General features: G+C 35.3%; 1 protein-coding gene across 2 annotated transcripts in view; it reads left to right on the forward strand.

Annotated features, from left to right (window-relative positions):
* Window positions 1-24,296, forward strand: part of tlk1a (tousled-like kinase 1a) — a 61,096-nt gene that overhangs the window by 10,117 nt on the left and 26,683 nt on the right. For both annotated transcript variants that reach the window (XM_073845401.1, XM_073845402.1), the window contains exons 2-3: window positions 21,148-21,269; window positions 22,738-22,809. In XM_073845401.1, the coding sequence (XP_073701502.1) occupies window positions 21,153-21,269; window positions 22,738-22,809 (189 nt within the window). In that variant the 5' untranslated portion in view covers window positions 21,148-21,152. The remainder of the gene's footprint in view (window positions 1-21,147; window positions 21,270-22,737; window positions 22,810-24,296) is intronic.

Here is a 24,296-nt window from a genome sequence, read left to right on the forward strand (position 1 = left end):
CACTGAAATTAATACTGAATCGTATTGTTCATTTGATTCGTTAGAACACATGGTTCATTCAAGTGACTCTCTTTATGAATGGGAAATTGAATCATTTCACTAGATTAGTTTACAAACGCACGTTCACTTACTGAAAACAACGAAACACCGCTGTGTTTGATTGGTGAACTGCGCATCTTCATTTAAACAGCGGTGTGACTGGTTCCAGAATAAAATTTGACGAAGAAACAGAGCAAAATCGGGCATAGAGTTCTTCTCAGACAATGTAAGTCACTTAATAATAACTTCTTGTTTATTTAACGGCTGTATTAAATTAATATCTCATTTACAAACTCCCATGAAAATATTAAAAGCTGTCCCTCATCTTAGTTTGCGATATCACAAAGCTTTATTATAATCAACGACGCTCTCTGTACTGCGATCAATCTCTTACTTACACTCTCTCTACACTTTGTTTATTGAAGGAATCGTCAGATATGTATGTGATACATTACTGTGCTGTGAACCTAGACAAGTCGGCGTTTCGCTTTCCGGTGCATTTTGAACTTACACAACAGGAACAAAGCAGCGATCGTATTTATCACCGCCATTGTCGATCGCGCCGGTTGTTATTCGCGCGAGTGATGGGGAAACCTCCCGCGGATCAACTAGAGTGAGTGACGCGATGCACATATTCGTATGGCGTTTGGTGTGAACGCACCGACTGTATGTGCGCACGCAATTGACAAACAGTCACAGGCAAATTAAACTTCAGTGCCTTATTATTTAGAACTAGCTATTATTGATGTAAATGTAGCCGTTCAAGGCACATAATTGATTTATTACGGTATTGACGGTATTAGAAAATCCATGTCGTGGCGCAATGTCACACCGGTGATAACTATGATACCGGTGTACCGCCCACCCCTAATATATATATATATATTTATATAATATATATATATATATATATATTAATTATTATTATATATATATATAATTTTTTTTTTACAAAATAACCGATCGTTTCACTAGATAAGACCCTTCTTTCCTTGGCTGTGATTGTTTAGAGCCATTTAAAGCTGCATTTTGGAAGTTCAAACTCAGGGGCACCATAGAAGTCCACTATATGGAGAGAAATCCTGAAATGTTTTTCTCAAAAACCATAGTTTCCTTATGACTGAAGAAAGAAAGACAAGATGACAAGGGGGTGAGTACATTATCTGCAAATTTTTTTTCAAAATGTGAACTACTCCTTTAACTAAGAAAACTTAAGTCAGAAAAAAAGTTAACTGACTTTTATTTAATTAATGAATTATGCTAATTGATGTTTAAATGACAGTTTGAAGACTTCATAATCTGAAGTTTATGAAATGTTTGTGTTCAGAATTCAGATGAGTCTCCAGGAAGGTCCTTTTTACATGCAAATTAATTTTACACAAAATTATGTGTTGGTATCCAAACAGTTGCTGTTAGTCTTTGAATTCATTAGTATGGAAAAAAATACTATGGAAGTCACTTGCAACTGTTTGGTTAACAACACTCTTCAAAATTCATTCTTTTGTGTTTAACAGAAGAAGAAAATTCATACAGGTTTAAAATGACATGAGGGTGAGTAAATGTTGGCAGAATTGAGCTAATTCAGCTATCTCTTGAAAGATATTGGGCCTCATTCATGAAACTTTCATACAAATTAATCCAGAGAAGTTTAATTTTTGTTCTCTTTAAGAACAGTTTTTAATTCTACAAGGCAGTATCTATGAAGGAAACTGTTTCGGTGGCATTTACTTTTCATTTTACCTTTATAAAATGATTAATTCAGGGGTGTTTATAAGCACAGTGCTGCTTTGTGCTCAATGAGGTAAACGAGGTAAGGGGTGTTTAACACAGAACATGTTTTATTTTTAATTCCGCTTTTCCATTGGTTTTGTAAACGGTCCTAGATCGACATCTTTGACCATTTCGCTTGTCTTTTGCATCATCTTGTGCATGACATTGTATTTTAAAAATGCTTCACTCAAGTTAAAAGAAGTTTAAGAGACGTCTTGTGACGTTACGTTTTTTCCTCCATTTCACTGGCTGCATCACCTATTTTTCAAAGCACCTGATTTCTGCTTTTCCATACGTGCCATCTACTGTCAGAGAGTGAATTTGAATTTTCATTCAGTCCATCTTTTCTTTTAAGGCCAGTTAATCAATTGTGATTCACCTTTCTTCATGTTTGTTTATTTATTGGTCAAAATGTGTATTATTTGAACTGTAAAATTGTTCAGATCACCATTTTTTTTATGGTAATTTTTAGAGGTCGACCGATGTATCGGTTTTGCTGATTAATCGGCACCGATAGTTGATTGGCTGAACTATCGGTTATCGGCAAAAATCCATGCCGATAGTTTTTCCGGATTGCGTTCTTTGTTGAAGCGGCTCACGCTCCGCTCCGCTCCGCTGTCATAGAGTATGAGAGGTTAAGTCAGACACCAATGTTAAATGTCAGGATTGTTACCATATATTTGCATTGATTTATATCCAGTTGGTCATATTCGTAGCCAGCAAAATTGCAGATTTAAAGACTTGATGCGAGAAAGCAAACCGTGTTCATTCAGCCTACAGAATCTGTCCCAAATTGTTGTTAATGTTTATAAAGGCTTGACCCTGCTGGAAGATTGTGCATTTAAGTGATGAATTCGTATTTCTGTAGCTCTAATAAAGTCTGTATGCTTCATATAGAGCTATAATTTAGGGCTGCAACAACTAATCGATAAAACCGATTATTATCGATAATGAAATTTGTCGACAACGATTCTCATTATCGATGAATCGGGTCCGCCCACAGTGCACGTACAACTTCAGAGGATCACGTCAAGTAAAAGCACTGAATGACGCATTTCTATAGACAAAATGCATCTAAAAATAGTGGAGGAAACAGACTGAGATGCTGCAGGAGAGTTACGTGATCCAAGCTGCTCAAAACATGAGAATTCCTTATTTAAAACTAACAGAGTGATGGCTTGCCTTGTGAGGCGCTTTGAGATCCGTTTGCGTCCTCAGCATGAAAACTTTCAGTTTGCGGTCATATCCTTATCTGTAAATGTCACAAATTCACTCGAGATTTTCCATTTAAAAATCCATTCTGGCAGTCTGTAAGTTTAAATCTTTACTGAATGAGCGTGTCAGACAGCCGGAACACAGAACACAGAAAGGGAGACAATTAATACTCAACTCAGCGCAAAAACATTCATTGTGCTGAAACATCTGTCGTTGAATGTTAAATTTAGATTTAAATACAACATGTAGTGCGCGTATTTATGGAGGGTATGAACAGTAGGGCTGTGACGGTGGCAGATTTTAACCACCGCCGGTGGTGCGGTGTTTTATATATAAATAAATGAGGCTCAAACATTATTCACGAACGTGTGTGTTTTGCAATTTCTGTCGGTGAACAAGCTGTCTACAAAACACTAAAATAAATCAACGAAATAATACATTTAAATAAGAAAGTAGCCTAAATAAGTGTTAAATAGGCTATTAAACAAACATTCGTTGCAAAAATTCCTACAACCTCTAACGTTACAGCTCATCAGAATTACTGGCCGAGTTCTCTTTCTCTTCCCCATTGCACAGCTGCTGTTTTTAATAGCAAAGTAATTACATTTATTTTCGTTTCTTTAGTTTATAAAGTTAATTTAGAAATATATTTGGAACGTTTTATTTGTGAAATTCAAGTTTTTGTTTTTTAAAGTAACGACAAAGCGGCTCGCGGCAGATAGATCAGTTTAGCCTTCTCAAATCATCACGATTTAAATTAAAATCCTTAGATAAAAAAAAATAATAATAAAAAAAAAAAAATTAAGCATATCACAATATTAGTTTAATCGTTTAACCTAGATAAATGTGTAGGCTACTAATAGGCGCATATCCAATAGTTTGTGCGGAGATTAAAAGCTTTGCAGGACATGGAGGTGCGAGTGCTATGTGAAACTTCATTTTTGCTCATAAATGTAAGAGTAATAAATTTACTTTAAATTATTACTTCACTACTATAAAACGAAATAATTCAAATCGAAAACAAAACTCTTTTATTAGCTATAGGCCTAATCCATAAAGATGCACTCAGAAAATACTAGTTTATTAATAAATAATATGAATATCTCCTTACTTTTCCCCTCCACATTCATGGTAGGCCTAAGTACTTTAGCTGGGGCTTTGGGCCAGTTTCAGCTTACTGCGTGCATTTGAACGCGGAACTCTTGCGCTCGCTGCTGTTGGTGGGACACTAAACACCGCCACGGCAGAATAAATAGCAGAAACACTGTATTTTATGCTTGTTAGTGTGTTTTTCTTCAGATATTTGTCCTTTCTCTTTATTACAACAGGTGAATTGTTGTAAATGGTTAAGCACTGTGTTTTCATAGCATTCAGAATGTGGAATAGTGTGATTTAAAAAATAAATAAATAATTGGAATTTTTAAGCCAACAAATCGATTAATCGAAAAATTAATCGGCGAACTAATCGATTATCAAAATAATCGTTAGTTGCAGCCCTACTATAATTTATGTTTTAGCCTTTTCTTCAGGCCGCGGAAGCATGGTAGGTTTGCATCTTGTTACGCACTTTATTTCATAATGCAATTTTCCTTGTTCTTACTTGATTTTAATAACTGATCAACAAAAATATGTATTCAAAATTAAGATAAAAATTATACAAAACGAAATTCGTTTAAAAAGGGATTTTCCACAAATAAAAAGGTGGAAGTGGTCAACAATTGTGTCTGACCCTCAGGGGCGTAGCACCAAATTCTGGGCCCTGTACCCTCTCAATGTCAGTGGGCCCCCTAAACATGCCATTGTACAATGCGGGTTAGCAAAATGAAAATTCAATTTTGAATGGATTTTTTTTTTTTTTGAATATAAACAAGCACAAATAAAGTTTAAATCTATAATCAAATCAGATTATAATAATGACTGGTTCTTTCATTCACCACCAAATTGATGCATTTGGCCTACTTGTGCTCAAATACCTTTAAACCGTAGGCTACATCGGGTTTGTGTATTGACATTTTGATCCATGATACTGATGCAAGTTTTGATTTAAAAACATTTATTTTTGAACAGGAGAACACGAGACAACTGTACCCTCAGAAACAAATCAAATAAGCTAAGCCTGCCATAATACAAAACGTCAACTATCAAAAAAAAAAAAAAGTCAAATGAGATGTAATCTACATCCCAGTAAATCCCCACTGACGAGTCTTTTTGCAACCTGACGTTAGCTGGCCTGGCCCATAATTTACTTACAGCAACAAGCAGCCTGGTTGACAAACTAAGCTAAAGATTTAACATTAGCATACATACATTACAGGGCTCGAAATTAACTTTTTTACTTGGTAGCACTGGTGCTCCAACTTCAAAAAGTTAGGAGCATCCCAAAAAATTTAGGAGCACCCAATTTCTTTTTAGTTATGCGCCGATCTTGATTCTTAATGGCCGATTTTGTTTAGCACACGTACATCTCGGAGATGTCTATTTGACGTAGTTTGCTCATCTGCACCGTCTATTGGAAGTTTCCTATCAGATGTGAAATAGACGTCTATTAGACGTCTTTAAGATGTTTGCGATTCAGAATGTGTGTAAAACTGACATCATACAGACGTCCGCCAGACGTTTGTACACAGCAGGTGCTTTCCAGATCAAGAGCTCTTTAACAGACATCTTGCAGACGTATACAGACACAAAATATCTAATACAATGGCATTTCAACCTTTATACCGTTAAAAGGGATAAATCAAGTATATAATTTCTTATATTAGTATTACTTAATTGTTTAGATTTTTAAAAGGCACATTAACTTCTTTCACATTTACACATGGATCGATAATTGCAATAATTTGACCATAAACAGCAGAAAAAATGTATTGGAAATAAAAATTCATTCTCTGTCACAAGGGGGCGCTTTAGGAGCGCTGAAATATTACGGTTTCCCTAGTAATGACTGTACACAAATCAGCATTAACGCTGTTTTATTAGGCATGAAATGAAAATGCCAACGACACGTTTCTGAGGACAGTCGGTTCCCTTCAGATACATTCATATGAAGACATCCGTGCAGCGTTTTGACTTTGAAATGTGCAGTGCACAAATTTATTAAATGACATCATTGCCTTTTTGAAGATTTATTCAGCCCTATCGCGATCGTCTTTTCCGTCTCTTAAACTTATAATCAAGACTTTTCTTATACTATTTTACATATTTATAACTTTTTATGGCCTTACATTTGATACAAATAAATTGAGGAGTTTTAAGGACCTGCAGAAGTCCTCTCCTTTACGATAGTCCATCGGGCAGTCCGATGAAACATTCTGGTAGCCCGACTGGAAACACAATAGCCCCTGGACGTCGGGATGTAGTACATCGATCGATGTCCAATGCTTCTCTTTCTTTTTGGAATTATTAGACACATTTCACTATGTCTTTTCAAATGCCTAGGTCTGTTTAATTTCCTTAATTATAAAATTTCTAGCACTATTTTAAACGTTTATTCAAGCAATAACATATAAATGATCTCATGTATATGCTTGTTTAAAACCAGGGATTAAAAACGAATTCCAAGTAAAAACTGTATTTTTTCTTTACATTTCCAGAGAGCGAAACGAACGAAATTAAACATTACTTAATAAATTCAAGGCACTATAATTTCCTTATTCCTTCTAACTATTATAGCTATACAATTAATATATATAAAATAATATTATTTTGTCATATTCATAATTCCTGAATTTATCTATAAAAACTTCGTTTTGAATTGCATTCATTATGTTTGTATAAGAAAATTCGTTAACCTAGCCTATTAAGTTGATTTAATATTCTTGATAATTTTTAAAAGAAGTTAAAAGTTAAGAAAAGAGGAATAAGCTTGTAGTCTATATATATATATATATATATATATAGGGTTGGGAATCGAAAATCGATTCCGATTCTGGAATCGGATACTTAAGATAAAGAATCGGATACTTGTTATAATATTAAAATTTCGATTCCTCGTTTCGATTCCTGGTTGCATTTTTTCCATCTAGTGATCTGCCAGGACCTTCCGCGCGTGCAATCTGCCAGGACTTTACGTGGTAATGTAAACATCAGTCGAAAAGATGGATCACGGTAAGCGTTTAAAAGTGTGTCTACGCTTTGTAAAAACCAAAGACAAATCTACCGCTGCACGCAAACTTCATCTTAGAGATCTGCAAGGGACGGATTTTAGTCCTGCGCCCGCCCACTCCAGAAGGAATATATGTTATTTCGTCCCGCAAAAGCCCACATAAAAGTCACTTATACCCCCGCGGGAAGACAGGTATCTACTTTATCTCTTGGCTGCATGAAACAAACCCTCCCGGTAATGTAAAGGCAAAGATGACCAGAGTAATAGTAACGAACTCGCGCGTGCCTAATGTATTCATTCTTGTATATCGGAGTCGTACATTAGGCACGCATAAGTCCGCTGTTGATTCACAAACTATTCATGCTTTCGGTGCTCTGATCCATAGTATTTTTGCATGAAATTTCAAAATATTTGCATAGTTTTCAAAATGAATGTCCTGTGAGTTTTTTATAATGAATGCTTACCCATAGAGGTGGATCTTGTAAGGGTCAGTGGTGTTTAAGCACATATGAGCACCAGCATAAACAGATTTACAATGTATTTACTGTATTTTTCATTTATATGTTTATTTTATAATGAATACAAACAGTAGATATTCAGTCACTTAAGAAAGAGTACTCTGAAGTTGTGAAGAATGTCTGAATTAAATAATTTAGGTGCTTTAAATCTGTATGTGTGTATTCATGTTAAAAAGTTAGAGCAGAGGATTTTCTTTTAAATTCAAAAGTATAGCTTTAATTTAAAGTTTGCTTGATTTTTTTTAATAACATGCAGGAGAAAATAAAAAGGCAAAACTAATGTTTAGGTTAATAAAAAAGGTTAAAAAATAAACACCTTTAGAGGAAATGTCAGGCATAGGGGGGCCTTGCAAAACTGACCCGAGAAGAAGGGGGCCCTGATATAAAAAAGGTTGAGAACCCCTGTAATAAAATAATATGTTGCAAGCTAGCACTGAAAATAAACATGTTTAATATATTAATGTTTGACTTTTGTGTTTGTTGTTTTTTTTTTTTTACTAAATCAGAATCGAAACTGGGAATCGAAAAGAATCGGAATTGATAAGTGGAATCGGAATCGGAATCGAAATCGATAAAATTCAAACGATACCCACCCCTATTCTTGATCATATTTAATCGCGTAGAATCACTGACATAATTTAGAGTACTTCAAAAACGAAACTATTTAAATCTGTATAAAGGAAAGACAAAATAAATCCCAACAAGAACAATCTGTATTTTTCTTGTAATCAAGAACATTTATTTTGACAAAATTACCTAATTAATGCCAAATGATGTTTGACAGTGAACGAATCTCCACCGCATATAGCCGCATATAATCGCTGGTGTCAGTCGCAAATATTAGACAGGAAGCGGGTCGGGTACAATAGTTTCTTTCTTTCTTTTTTTTCTTTCTTTTTTTGCGGTCCGAGTTGCGTTAGTTGAAAACGTCGGTCGGATTAGGGTTGTTTATACATTGACCCGCGCATCACTGATTTACATTAGTTAACAACATTTATTGTGATCTTAAAATTATATTTAAAGGAAAATAAAATTTCACTCCTCAGGGGCCCTCCCCCCACTTGGGGCCCTGGTAATTTAGTCCCCCTTTTCACCCAACTACGACGCCCCTGCTGACCCTCTCCAATTCTCCCGGCGTATTGCCATCCAATTCATACCACGTCCTTTATGACATTTACAAATTACACACACTTCTTTCGTAATTAACAGATTAAACTGAAACAAAACACAAACAAATAATATTTAAACATAAATGTAAAACAGATAACACATTTTCTTAAATGGCTACAACAATATAGATCGTACTTTCTCTTTCCGTTTGATCTGTTGTTTAAACTAATCTTTGCCGCTTTTTTGATCATTCTTGAAGTAAACATTTGCCCATTTGGTGATTTAGATAAACTGTTTTAGATTTCTGCTTGAACTACACGACGCATCCTGTGTGTGTTAGATACCTGCGAGTTGTCCGCGCAACGCAGCGCTGCATCGCAACCCTCTCTTCAAGGAGCTTGTGTTTTTCCCCGCTTATGGCACGCGTGAGCGCCTGAAACGTGGCTGGCTTCATTGCACAGAATTTGCACTGTGAGACTCGTGTGCATTGCTTGACAGTGCGTGCTTCCACAGTTTTTCACTTTACATGTGCCTTCATTTCTGCCGTTTGTAATGCAGTATATTAGATGCACAAAACTCGCGCACTGACAGACTTTCACTTGCAATTTGTGTTTGTTCGTCCTAAAAAGCTGGATTGGTTAAATGCACTTGCCATTTCGAATACTTTTATACGAAACTGATGTACACACAGTCAGTTATGTTTTCAGAGCAGGGCATCTGATATATCGAAATAGATCTGTGCATTCGTTTGAATGCAGCCTGTTAAAGCAGCCACTGTCAATGATCTCATCAGTAATAATCAAACGAAAGGAAAAAATAACTATTGTCTGTTAACTTTTGGATACTTAAAGAACACTTATTTTAAATAAGTAATTGGTTTAAAAGTAGCCTGCTTATATAATAAAAAAATAAAGTAAATTTTGCTCAAAATAAATTATATAAAATGTATATGAAAATGTAGCCATGTGCAGTAATATTGAAAACTGAGAATGTGATGCATGGTTATATTTAGTTGTTATTGAAAATCGTAATTAAATTGAATCTTAATTTTAATAAGGCAGTACTAACATACAGAGATTCCAAATATAAACAAAAAGCATAGAAACTGCAATTTTACATATTGTTAAAATGTAAAGATTCCCACCCCTACTGTTAATATGAAATAACACTTTACAATGAGCCCATTTGTAACATCAACTAAGATTGATGAAAGCTGTAGAATAGAAGTGTTGTTCCATGTTAGGGTGTTATTTTGTTAACATTAATGAACTATGAAATAACTTTAATGATCAATATATAATTAAAATTAATATTTTTATTAATTTACAAAGTATGGTTTATTACTTTTTTAAAACTAGCAGAGCAGTATTTTAGTTGCCGTTCAGTATCTATTTTCAAAAACTATCGGTTAATTAATCGTATCGGCCAGTGTGGTCCAACCTAGCTATCGGTATCGGTAAAAACCAATATCGGTCGACCTCTAGTAATTTTACAGGTTTTTCATTAAACCAGGGTTTGCAGGTGTGAATGTTGTTTTCTCAGTCCCTTTGTGTGACGTGACATTTCTCAAGTTTCTCTACGTATCTTGTCTGAGCGTCACTGCTCTCTGTCACTGCAGAGCAGATCAGCATTAGTAGTTAGAGCTGTGCTAGTAGTGGAGATTTTATGTTACTATGTATTGCAGTGATAAATAGCCATCGCTAGTGATACACCATATACATTAGCTGTCATTTACCAGTAAATTAATCTTTATTTGTTCAACTTTTAGTTTGTGTCAGTCTGACACTACCTGTAGTTTTGTATCCTGTCTCCAAATGTCCCCTGATGTAATCCTGTACGTCTCGGGGGTGTTGTGTTTTTCTCTCCTTATTATATTTGTGTGTTCTGGCTTTGTTCTTTCCAGAGAAGGAGAGAAAAGCTGAGTGTTTGTGTTTGTGTGTGTGTGTGTGTGTGTGTGTGTGTGTGTGTGTGTGTGTGTGTGTGTGTGTGTGTGTGTGTGTGTGTGTGTGTGTGTGTGTGTGTGTGTGTGTGTGTGTGTGTGTGTGTGTGTGTGTGTGTGTGTGTGTGTGTGTGTGTGTGTGTGTGTGTGTGTGTGGTCACTCACGGGTGGAGGAGTGTGGCATCAGATTCTCTCATGTCTGTATGTGGTTCAGTCCAGCAGCATTATTCCATATAAAAGTCACTGATCAATGTAAATATATGTCAGTTTCAGCAGTGCCATCAGTCACTTCCAGTCACCTCATGTTTAATTTGACATTGCAATTGAATTAGCTGTTCCTTCTTTTTTTTTTTTTTTAAAGCAATTCTGTCATATGATTCAAGTTATTGCAAGTGGATTCTATAGCATTGAGTATTGTGTTTAGGGCAGCTCTGTTAGTGTGCAAGAAAGTCTCTAGGGTTAAGATGAGTCCCAGTGGAGAGAAAGAAACACTGTTTATTTTTCTAGTTTGTGGTTGATGTGGGGCACATAAAGAAGTTATCTGAGACTGGTGATGTAAAACAGAGTGATATGATGTTATTAGAGTTAGGAATGTCTCATATTGTTTGACCACTAATATCAACACTGTCAATAGTGGTTTTGGTTAATTACTGGATTAGTAATTGCTACTGGTCATTGTTATAAGACGCAATTTCAAATGAATAGATATACTGTCTGAAATAAAGACACCGTTTGAGAAACTTTAGTTGATCATGTTAAAAGTTAATGCGATTGTGTACGCCTGTGGTTCCTCTGCTAAAACACCTTCATATATCCACCAAATCTCACCAAAACACGAGTTGATTGTTTGGAATAATCACTATTAGCATTTGTTTTTGTTATTTATGTGGTCACTAATTAAATTATACATCCCTCTCAGTTCAACCAAGTGGACTTTAGTCAAATCCTGTTTTAATTGACTGTGTCAATTCTAATCTTATCTTGTTTAAAGGAAACAGAACTATTTTAGTCTAGTTTGTATCTATGTGTGTGTTGTTGTTTTTTTGTTTTAAATACTGAACACTTTTATGCAAGTCTAAAGTAGTCTAACAGCCTACAGAAATTGAATGTAATTATTTGAATGTAAAATAAAACGGCATCTTCACTGTAAGAATTAAACATGCTTTTTTCTTATTAAAACTACATTCAAAAGCAGGAATTTTTGTATTCTCTTTTAGGGCTGCACGATTAACCTTTATTGCATCGATATTGAGGTTTTAACTCCCGCGATAACCTAACCTCAGGAGGCTGAGGTTTTTTCCCCGCCTCTGACATTTGAATGACAAACCTCTTAGCCAATCAAAATGGTCGAATCTTGCGTTCCTGGCTTGCTGGCCAATCAGAAATGGCAATGGAAACAAGGTTGTATGCAATGCACCGGCTTTCTATCAGCAGCAAAGCAGCTAATTCATAGTTTTACATTAGGGCTGCAACTAACGACTATTTTAATAGTCGACTAGTCACCGACTATTGAAACGATTAGTCGACTAATCGGATAATTATTCAATTTTTCTCAAATTTAGCATGAGATTGCTTTAATTATGTGGAAAATTATAGTAAACACAAGAAAGAAGGGGGAACTTCAATGAAAAATGCATATTTTGCTGCTGATAGGCCAATTCATACTAAAAGTAAATAAAAATGCCCTGTCTAAAACCAATTAGGCACAGTGCTCGGTCAGTACAGACATAAATGCATAAATTAAGAAACTCTATAATTTTTTTAATGGACTGGCACATTTGTTTTATAAGAAAAAAAATAAATTAAAATCAAGTAAACATTTTCTTCCTGTAAACCATCAGCAGCAATAAAACAGTAAACAAAAATGTATATCCAAAACAAAACGTATTGGCTTTTATTTAAATCTTACCGAGGCCAGCCAAACTCCGTTTCATTCAACTGTCCGACGTGCTTTCTCTTTAAATGTTCGTGCATCACAGAGGTGCTGCCGTGATGTGCAAGGACTGCTTTACAAAACATGCAGGTAATATTTTAATTCGCCGTAGCAGGCTAAAATGCTCCCAAACTTTACTCCTGTTTCATACATACTCACCAGTCTGCAGTGCGTCTACAGTCCGTGTGCGTTACGTATGCGGTGCAGAAGCAGCACAGACTCGTTTTGCTTTCACACAGAACGCGTTTGCAGTCCGTACATTGTGAACGTTCTAATCCGTTAACATGGGTGTGGAAAAAAAAAACGCACTGCAGACGGAGTATGTGTGAAACGGGCGTGTTTTGGTACGCGCAGCTGCTGCGTTGGACGCCGCCATTTCTGTATGTTATCGCTCAGCATAGAAGCTGCGTATGTGCGACTCTCGGCAGAAAGATGCCTCACTCGGTTGTCTGGCGACAACATCGACAATGAAATTCATTGTCGACTATTTCTATTATCGATTTTTGTCGACAACGTCGACGAATCGTTGCAGCCCTATTTTACATTACAGCATATCTGTCCCAAATCTTTGTAAATGTTCATAAAGACTTGACCCTGGGCTGGAAGATTAAGGATTGTGCATGTAAGCGAAACGTTTGTATTTCTGTAGCTCTAATAAAGTCTGTATGCTTCATATAGAGATATAATTTATGTTTTAGCCTTTTCTTCAGGCCGCGGAAGCATGGCAGTTACGCACTTTATTTCACAATGCCAGTTTTCCTTGTTCTTATTTGATTTAAATAACTGATCAACAAAAATATGTATGAAAAATTAAGATAAAAATTATACAAAACGAAATTCGTTTAAGAAAGGACTTCCCACAAATAAAAACGTACAAATTGTCAAAAAAGTGTGTCTGACCCTCCCCAATTCTCCCGCGGTATTGCCGTCCAATTCATACCACGTCCTTTATGACATTTAAAGTTACACAAACTTCTTTCGTAATAAACAAATTAAACTTAAACAAAACACAAACAAATAATATTTAAACAATGTAAAACAGAAAAAAAATCTTAAATGGCTACAACAATATATATTGCTCTTTCTCTTTTCGTTTGATCTGTTGTTTAAACTAATCTTTGCTGCTTTTTTGATCATTCTTCAAGTAAACATTTGCCCGTTTGGTGATTAAATAAACTGTTTTAGACTTCCCCTTGAACTACACGCGACGCGTCCTGTGTGTGCTGTGTGTGTGTGTGTGTGTGTGTGTGTGTGTGTGTGTGTGTGTGTGTGTGTGTGTGTGTGTGTGATACCTGCGAGTTGTCCGCGCAACGCAGCGATGCACTTTTGCCCGGTTTCATTAAGGCTGGGTGAAAAATGGATTCTCCGATGCATCGCAATCCTACGGAGCCCCTTACGTCACCTGTAGCAGAAAAAAAATTTATCCGTGGGGACGGTTTTGCAATTCGTTCCCTCAGTTTATAAACCGTACTCACGAATTCTTAAACTGTTCCCTCGGTTTAACAATTCGTGCCCACGGATTAACAAACCGTGCCCATGAATTTCCAATCCGTGCGCTCAGATTTTGTAAACCGTACCCTCGGATTTTGAATCCGTTCCCACAAATTCATAATCCGTGCGCACGCTTTCGCAATCAGTTCCCACAGTTTGTAAACTGCTCTCACTGATTTGTGGCCCCGCCCCCAAATTCAACCAGGACACCTGTTTAGGTGCCGGATGCATTGTATTGCATTTATTAAACTTTATTTTCTCATAGTAGGCTATATGAGACTATGCAACACTGACAAAACAGAGTTTTTAGCTTTATTATATATTAATCACCAATAGATTAGCTGCTAAAACACCACACCTGTGTTTTATCCTATTGGTTATTAATGTAAAATAAACGCTAAAAAGAAGAATGTTTTGTAAGTGCGGTCATGGTACCAAAATAAAATAATAAGTGAAGAGCGCTGTTTTGTTTTATTTAATAATATTTTTCAAAATATAAAATTGCCTGAATAATAATAAAAAAAAAAGTATTGGAGAGGAGAAGGTAAAAAGCAATACAAAACAAATAATGTACAGGTTATTTTGTCATTCCTTTGTTCTCAAACTAAATGCAATGTAACAATAGGCCTTATTTAATAATAAAATTAATAGTGCAGCATGTATCTAACTCTGGGTGAAAAGCTTATCACAAATCACCAAAATGAGTTATGTTAAGAATGACATTTCCAAAACTGTAAAAGGTAAACAGTTTACTGTCTTAAGTGCACTCATTTATTTAGTCTACAAATTAAAATAATAATTATAATAATTACTATTATCAGTATTATTTACGGTGAGCATTGTCACAGAGCATCTTCTCCCAAAAACAGCGCATTCTGTTTCAGCTATTAAAATAGTTCTGTTTTGTATGTCATGGCAAAGTGACTATATTTCGTTTCATTTTTTTATTAAGTTCATTTAGAAAAAAGGTTTGTAGCATTATTAAGTTCATTTAGAAAAAAGGTTTGTAGCATTTTTTGTTCTTTAAAAATAAGTTTGTTTTTTTTTTTTTTTTTTTTTTAAGTAACGATCAGGCGGCCAGCGGCAGACAGTGAGTTGATCGTGTTTGATAAATTTTGCCTTCTCAGATAATCCCGACTTGGCTAAAATAAATATAGATATAGTCTCAAAAAAGTTAAAGTATAAAACAATGTAATTTCATCGTTAAAATAATATAAATGTGCACATAACATATAGGCACATATGCAATTGTTGGTGCAGAGAGTGGAAAGTAAGCTGTTAAAGTAATACATCATTTGGAACTGTAATAGGTCTACTTTTATTTATGTGCATCACAATAACATCAGAACAGAAAACAATCACAATACCCTTTTTATCTCAACAGGAGCAAATACATACCTCACAGACAATTACATGTAGGCCTATATCTAGAAAATTATTACTTAATGAAATAATAAAACAATTAATTAATTAATTGGCAATAGGATAAAATGCAGGCGGTAAATATATACACATTTATATTAGTTTATTGCTGAAATTAACATTGTTTCATGCTTGGCCTATAGATTTTATTGTCAGCAAGTCGTGATGATTTGAGAAGGCAAACTTTAAAAAACAAAAACTTACATTGAACGAACAAAAAAATGCTCCTAACATTTTTCTAAATTAACTTATTAAAAAACCGAAACGAAATACAGTCACTTTGTCATTTCATGCAAAACTGAACTATTTTAATAGCTGAGAAACAGTAGTAGGCTATAAGCTTTTTACGTCATAATACTTAAAATAGTAATTATTATTATTTTAATTTATAGGCTAAATAAGTGCCCAAATGTGTTTGTGTACTATTCATTGTTAACATGTAGACTCATTTTGGCGATTTTATGATAAGCTTTGCACCCACAGTTAGATGCTTGTTCACTGTTAATGTAATTATTAAATATGTAATATATCACACTGCATTTAGTTTAAGAGCAAAGTAATGACAACATAACCTGTACATTATTTATTTCGTTAATTTACCATGAACAGCACTTACAAAACATTCTTCTTTTTACCGTTTATTTTACATTAATAACCAATAGGATAAAACACAGGTGTGGTGTTTTAGCAGCTAATCTATTGGTGATTAATATATAATAAAGCTAAAAACTCTGTTTTGTCAGTGTTGCATAGTCTCATATAGCCTACTATGAGAAAATAAAGTTTAATAAATGCAATACAATGCATCCGGCACCTAAACAGGTGTCCTGGTTGAATTTGGGGGCGGGGTCACAAATCCATGAGAGCAGTTTACAAACTGTGGGAACGGATTGCGAAAGCGTGCGCACGGATTATGAATCCGAGGGTACGGTTTACAAAATCTGAGCGCACGGATTGGAAATTCGTGGGCACGGTTTGTTAATCCGTGGGCACGAATTGTTAAACCGAGGGAACAGTTAAGAATTCGTGAGTACAGTTTATAAACTGAGAGAACGAATTGCAAAACCGTCCCCACGGATTAATTATTTTTCTTCTACAGGTGACGTAAGGGGCTCCGTACAATCCTCTTTTCAACGAGCTTGTGTTTTTTCCCCGCATATGGGACGTGTGCGCGCTAGAGACGCAGCGGGCTTCAATGCACAGAATTTGCACTATGCGACACGTGCCCATTGTTTGACAGTGTGTGCTTCCACCCGCAGTGTTTTACTTTAGATATGCCTTCATTTCTGCCGTTTGTAATGCAGTACTATTAGATGCACAAAACTCGTGCACTGAGACTTTCACTTTCTCTTTGTGTTTGTTCCTCCTAAAAAGCTCGATTGCGGATGCGGTTAAATGCACTTGCATTTTCGAATACTTTTATACAAAACTGATGTAAACACAGCCAGTTATGTTTTCAGAGCAGGACAAAACATCTGATATATCGAAATAGATCGGTGCATTCATTGAAGCCTGTTAAAGCAGCCACTGTCATATGTTACTGTCTATTGTTTTAAAAACTAGCCTGCTTATATAAAAAAATTAAGTAAATTCTGCACGAAATTAATTTAATATAAAATCTAATTAAATTGAATCTTAATTTTAATATAAACAAAAAGCATCGAAACTGCAATTTTACATATTGTTAAAATGTAAAGATTCCCACCCCTTTACAATGAGCCCATTTGTAACATCAACTAAGATTTATGAAAGCTGTAGAATAGAAGTGTTGTTCCTTGTTAGAGTGTGTTAATTTCAACATTTACTGATATATTGTTAAATTTTGAAGTTTATTTTGTTAACATTAATGAACTATGAAATAACTTTAATGATCAATATATAATTAATATTTTTATTAATTTACAAAGTATGGTTTAATACTTTTTTAAAAACCTAGTAGAGCACTATTTTAGTTGCCTTTCAGTATCCATTTTCAAAAACTATTGGTTAATTAATCGGTATCGGCCAGTGTGGTCCAACCTAGCTATCGGTATCGGTAAAAACAATATTGGTCGACCTCTAGTTCATTTAACCCTCTGTTTCGTAAAAGTAACAACATATTTTATTCAGAATTTTAGTTTTATGCACTTAAAAGTATCGAACGCAAAAACCGAAAATCGCATCGCAATCGCAATATTTGTCAGAAAAACCGCAATTAGGTTTTTTCTCAAAATCGTGCAGCCCTATTCTCTTTGTATTTTTACATTTTATTAATATTAAGCACAGAGGCGGCAGAAGTAATATTTTTTTGTTGCCGCTTTAAGTGCCACACGAATCCAATATACTGTTAAACACGCATTTTTATTCTCAACTGTTATGATCATTTAAGACATAGCTGACAATGATTTACATGAATAATCACCAAGCGCCTCATTTTGAAATATTTTTGCGTGTATATAACCGCTTAGGAGCGCACCTTGAGCTAAAAGATAACTTTACATGTCCGTGTTCTGCTCCATCTGAGCGCATTTAAAAACACAACATCAAAGAAACATTAGTAAATCAAGCACGCCCAGTTTTATGAAAGTCATGGTACATGATTTAGCTGATTTGCATGTGAAATTAGGCTTTTATGGAGGAGCGAAAGCGCACCACTGGAAAGGGGGCGGAATGGGGCACAATAATCATTTCATCTCGATTACTGTATTTTCATGATCGTTTGAAGCCGTAATCGAAAATGAATTTCGATTAATAGCACAGCCCTAGCTTTACGTTTCTCTCTGAAAACAGCTGAGCTCCTGGAGGTGTGCCGTGGGCGGAGCTAAAGTGTGCTCTTTCGGGAGAAATGCCCATACAAGGAGTTCCACCCTTCAGGACGTCATGAACAGCCATGATCAAAAAAACTTTCTGAAACTTATAAGAAACCCGGAAGTGTGTATTTGGCACAGAAATACTCTGTTATACGTCCAAATAGTTTTTTGAAACTTTGGCCATGTTTAGCATTAGAGTCCAACTCTTCAACCGTGTAAATAACTTAACATGCACAAAACAGCATTGGACCCCCTTTAATATTTTGCAGTTAGTTACATGTTTTAAATACTGGTTGTTGTTAATTCATAATAAATAAGCTCAGCTGTAATGTTTAGCATAATTCTTGAACTTTCCCAATATTATATGAACTGCATACAACTTTTAGAAAGCTGTGTTGCTTACTACTGCTTTTTAAATGCAGTTGCCTTCTAAATCAGCCTCCTAGCCACAAATGTCAAAACTAATTTTCAACACTATCAACATGGTGCATTATGTCCTTCTCAATCTCCATTAAGAATGTATTCAGTGTTGCCATATAATTTGGCAGCGTAATGAAGATGCCTTCACATTAGGAGCACACCTGTGATGCATTAAAATTGTCTATTGACAGCTCACTACATTTTGGAACGGTGCAATTATGTGAAGGTATATTTAATAAAATTGCAGTCTCAACAATATATAAGTTTTACCTTATAATTAAGTGTTATGGAGGTTTTTTTTGGGCTACTCTCAGCAGTATATGAGTGTTTCCCTGTGGTGGATCTCCTCTGTGATTCCTGCACTGTGCTGCGGTAACTGTGCTTGGAGTAGAGCCGTAATGGCGGCTCATTAGAGAGAGAGATAATGACAGCAGGGTGAGCCCTGAGGAGCCCACCCGGACGAGAACGCCCAGAGAACCCTCACGGCGACTCTCGCTCCTTCACGCCTCAGGGGCCGATAGAGAACTCGGAGGAGAATAGAGGATGAAGGATGGAGAGAAAAGCGGGAGGAAGTGGGCGATTGAAGGAAAAGCAGAGGGAGAGGTGGTAAAGAGGGATGGGGTGGCTGTGGAGAGACAGTAATCATACGAACAATGGTATTTTTGTTCAAATGTCAGTTTTAATGTTCTTGTGTTGGGTGTACTGCAGCGTTTCTCTGTAGTCTTCCTCACTGCGAGTTAACATACATGCTTTCACAGATCCGCATGATCGCTCATGCATGGGCTGACAATGAGGCTTTTTCATGAAACACTGGAAGAATGTATTTCGGTCTAATTCTTATGTAAAACCATTTGCACATGCTCTACCTCTCAAAAGTTTTGACACACCTGGTTAAATTTCTTTCTCATTATCATAAGTCAAGCTACCATCTACTTTTTTGCTATTGTCTCATTGACAAAGCTTGTTGTCGTTCAATTTGCCTTTTTTAACCATAAAATGTTATGCAAATGACAGCATCCTAGCAACAATCTTTAACGCACCATACAGTCAAGACAGCTGCAGTTTGATGTGGCTGAGAAAAATGCCTGAATTGACTTGGCTCATGCAACTGTAATATGCTGTTTAAAGTTAAAAAGACCATAAAAATAATGCAGTAAAAAAGGTTTGGTTTAGGCCATTTTACTGTGATTTGAAAGTGTGAATATGTTTAGTACACACTTGAACATTACAAAGAAACAATGTTTTAATGGGAACAACATTTGGACAGGTACATGTTCAATTCTGTATCATATGGTTTCATTCAGTGTCATGTGACACCACATTTATTTAGGTTAAAGCCTTTTTCCCTTTTCACAACATTTGAAGCATTGATGTAGAATTCATGATTTTGCTTAAAATTTTTTGAAGCGTGCGCGCTAAAAGCCCGTCAAATGGCACCTAATTACTGGACTGTTATCTTTCGTGTCTGATTCGCTAGTAAGGTCAAAAACACACAAGGATTACATATAAACACAGTTGGTTGTGTCTAAAGTGAAAGTAAACAGTTCAGAGAAAACTGATGCACGCCTGTATGTTAGATGCGTGCAGCTCTTAAAGCAACAGAAATAAACAACAATAAAACAAAACAAAGAAAAATCACTCACTGCTCTTGACTGAAGAACTTTAATACAGTTGCTTTAATAAGAGTCAATGTATAATTTATGTATATAGTGTTTTATTTTTATATTTATATTTATTAATTAAATTTCTTGAATGCTACTACTAAATACACCTACTGTACCTGATAATTAAAGCACTGTTTGTTTTATTTATATATTTTGTGTATTTGTAACATGTAGCCTATCTTTGTTCGACAACTTGCAAACCAACATGACAAAGAATCGTGATAAAATCGTGATAATTCTGAGAAAAAAAAAAGAAAAAAAAAAACGGATATGAAAATGTTGCCATATCGCCCACCCCTATAATAAATCGTGGAAAAGTTTAAAACATGAAAACACAACAGTATATTTATTTTTGACTTCATGACTATATATTTTTCTCTTTATTATTTTCTGTAATATAGTGATTTTTCTTTTTTTTTAAAAGTGCGCTAACTAGAAGTGCAGGCTTTTTGTTTTCAGTGAAGGTTAAACTAGATATTTTTGTGCCTCTGACTCTGATAAGACACAGGTCCTGATGTTTCACCTGTTTGTGATCTAAATGAGTGCTGTGTAAGCTCTGGGGAATGTAGTACCTGTGTTTGTGAACACATGACCCAGGAGACTATTAGATATGACATCATGTGCTTTTTTCCTTGTCTGGCTGTATAAAATGAGTACAAGCAAAGCTTTTTCCACGGCAGAAACACGTTCTGAGTGACCTATATGTGCGTGTGTATGTGTTTTATCACTCAGGTGCTATGGAGGAGCTGCACAGTTTGGACCCGCGCCGGCAGGAGTTGCTGGAGGCCAGATTTCTGGGCGGAGTCAGTGGCAACACAGCGGGCAGCACTGGCAGCGCTAGCGGAGGAACCAAAGTTAGTGGCTGAGTTAATCAAACCCTTGCAAAGAGTGGCTGTGTCTGAAACAAGGTAGCGTTTTTTAAATGAAAGTACATCCGTGGATCCCAAGACGCCATTATGCCTCAATTATAATGTAGAACCAGTTCAAGCAAGGTTTAGAGCTAACTATAATGCTTTGGTTTTTATAATAGTTTGGTTAAATTTATGAGTTGACTTTAGATAATTCTTTTCACCAAACTGCTCATCAAAGGATGGTAGGGTTATTATAGCTGATGAAATGCTAAATAATATATAAATATTACTGAATAATTACATTTTACTGTACAATAAAAAAGGAAAACTATAATAACTTTGAATATTTAAATGGTTTATTGCAGCTGTAAAATTGCAATGCTAATATTTATGGCTGCCTTCATTTCTTTATTTTCAGTTGTTAAACTAACTTGTAATCTGACAGAAAGTAACAAGGAGCCCTTAAAGGATTAGTTCACTTCCAGAACAAAAATTTACAGATAATTTACTCACCCTTTATCATCCAAGATGTTCATGTCTTTCTTTAGTCGTAAAGAAATTGATTCTTGAGGAAAACATTTCAGGATTTCTCTCCATATAGTGGACTTCAGTGGTGCCCCTAAGTTCGAACTTCCAAAATCCAGTTTAAATGCAGCTTCAAAGGGCTCTAAACGATCCCAGCGGAGGAAGAAGGGTCTTATCTAGCAAAATGATCAGCCATTTTCGAAGCAAATTGACAATTTATATACTTCTTAACCTCAAATGCTTGTAAATTTGTCCTTTTTTTCTTTTTTTTTCTTTTTCTTTTTTCTCTCAAAAATAACCGATCGTTTCACTAGATAAGACGCTTCTTCCTCAGCTGGGATCATTTAGAGCCCTTTGAAGCTGCATTTACCCTGCATTTTGGAAGTTCAAACCCTGGAGCACCATAGAAGTCCACTATATGGTGATAATTTCTGAAATGTTTTCCTCAAGAAATATAATTTCTTCATGACTGAAAAAAGAAAGACATGAACATCTTGGATGACCAGGGGGTTAGTAAATTATCTGTAAATTTTCATTCTGGAAGTGTACTATTCCTTTAAAGGAACACATTTTATTCATATATATCAGGATCCTACACAAACATTGGGTTTTGACAGCGTGGATGCTGCTTGATTTGATGTTGTTTCAGACACAGCCAGTTTCATGGAAGAAGCTCAAAGTCTTCCTACTTTCATGATGAGCTTTTTGAAGAAATTGTGTTTTCTGAAAGGGAGCACATTGTGACCGTGAGGTTTCAGTTGGGTTACAGTGGACTTCAGACTGAAACACAATTCTCTTTTGCTGTGTGATGTTGTCTTGCTTATACAACTGTCCTCTCCTTGAAGTTGTCAGATAATTAATTCATAACACCTGCTGCATGAATACCTCAGATTCATCTGGCTGGCTCATCTGCATTGACTCATGTAAATGTGTTTCTCTTGTGCAGACCCTGACAAACAATGAATGTTCCAATCACAGTTTTGGTAGTTTGGGCTCCTCCAGTGATAAAGAGTCAGAGGTGAGTTTAGTTCTGTGTGATTGTACAAACACCTTTACACTTAACACCTGTTATATATTGTGTTGTATTTTCAAATATAAGATTTTGTGGAAAATAATATGTCATGATTTAAAACATAGACTGATGTTATAGCCCTGACCAATTAATACGTTGATATTTGATAACATGAAGATTAACAGCTTCGGCCAATAATTTATTGGCCAATTAAAGGGTTAGCTCACCCAAATTAAATCTGTCATCAACCCTCACGTTGTTCCAAACCCACAAGAATTTTGATTATCTTCAAAACAAAACTGAAGATATTTTGAACTAATATTACATCTTAATAGTTGCCCTTTAAAGTAATCTGTATGAATTGAGCCACGTAATCCAAGTCTCCTGAAAAAACGCAACGCTTTATATGATTAACAGGTTTAATTTATGCCTTTTTATCACATATAAACCTTGATAAACCTGCATACACAGAGCACATCAGATATAGTAAATTAAAAAGGTCAGAAGTGCTTGCTTGATGCACAAGAAACAGGTTTGTTCTCAAGTCAAGCAAGTATGATTAAGCTTCTGTATTAATCAATTTATATGGTGTTTTTTTGAAGTATCAGTTGTGTTTGTACTTTGAATGGACAGAAATAGCTCAGATTTCCTTTAAATTTATAATGCACTGAAATTATTTTTTTACCAAAATTAAAGTTTTTGTTTAACTAAAAACTGAAAATAAAATTAATGTAATTTATTAGATAATTAACACCCAAATAGAAACAGTTGTATTTAAACATTTAAATCGTACATTTTATCGTACAGTCGTATCTTTTTTAAACACTTAGTTGGTACTTCTGCAGCACTGTAGGACGATTTTGAAGTTGGGAGTTTTTTGACATACTCTAACTGTATTGAATGCTATCATGATACTTAAGAATAAGATAAGAATTTCGATTCTATATTGCTAGGACTGGGAATGATACGCTAGTCTGTCGATTCAAATGTTCAACAAAATGAGTAGAAAAAATACTTTCTAAAATAAAATAAAGTGCAATGTTTCTTTGAAAACCTGTTTAGTCATGTTTTCCCAGCAAAAAAAAATTTACTTTGTTCACTGCAAAGTATATTTTGGTCATCCCATTAAAAATAACATTTACATTGGATCATTTTAGAGCTTTAAAATGCTGGAAATGGTTATGTTAAATGCTGGAAAAGTCATTAAAAAGGTGCTTGAGTACAAACCCTCAAATTAATAATGTATTATTGTTTCTACCACAACACTATGGTTATAGTTAGCTTTAATACTTCTGGTTTTCTGATGTAAGTCAGCGCTGTTTATAATAGAGAATTCTGGGCAGAATTTTAACGATTCTCACTAGATCTTGCAGCAACCACTTTCATTGTGCGGTGAATTCAAACACTTCTTACTGGATCTCGCAGAACTGTGCAGTAACAATGTCGCAAAATCAACTTGGCTCCCAATTAAAGCTGTTTTGAGCTTAGATCAT

This window comes from Garra rufa, chromosome 8 (assembly GCF_049309525.1).
Source record: "Garra rufa chromosome 8, GarRuf1.0, whole genome shotgun sequence".
Lineage (NCBI taxonomy): Eukaryota > Metazoa > Chordata > Actinopteri > Cypriniformes > Cyprinidae > Garra > Garra rufa.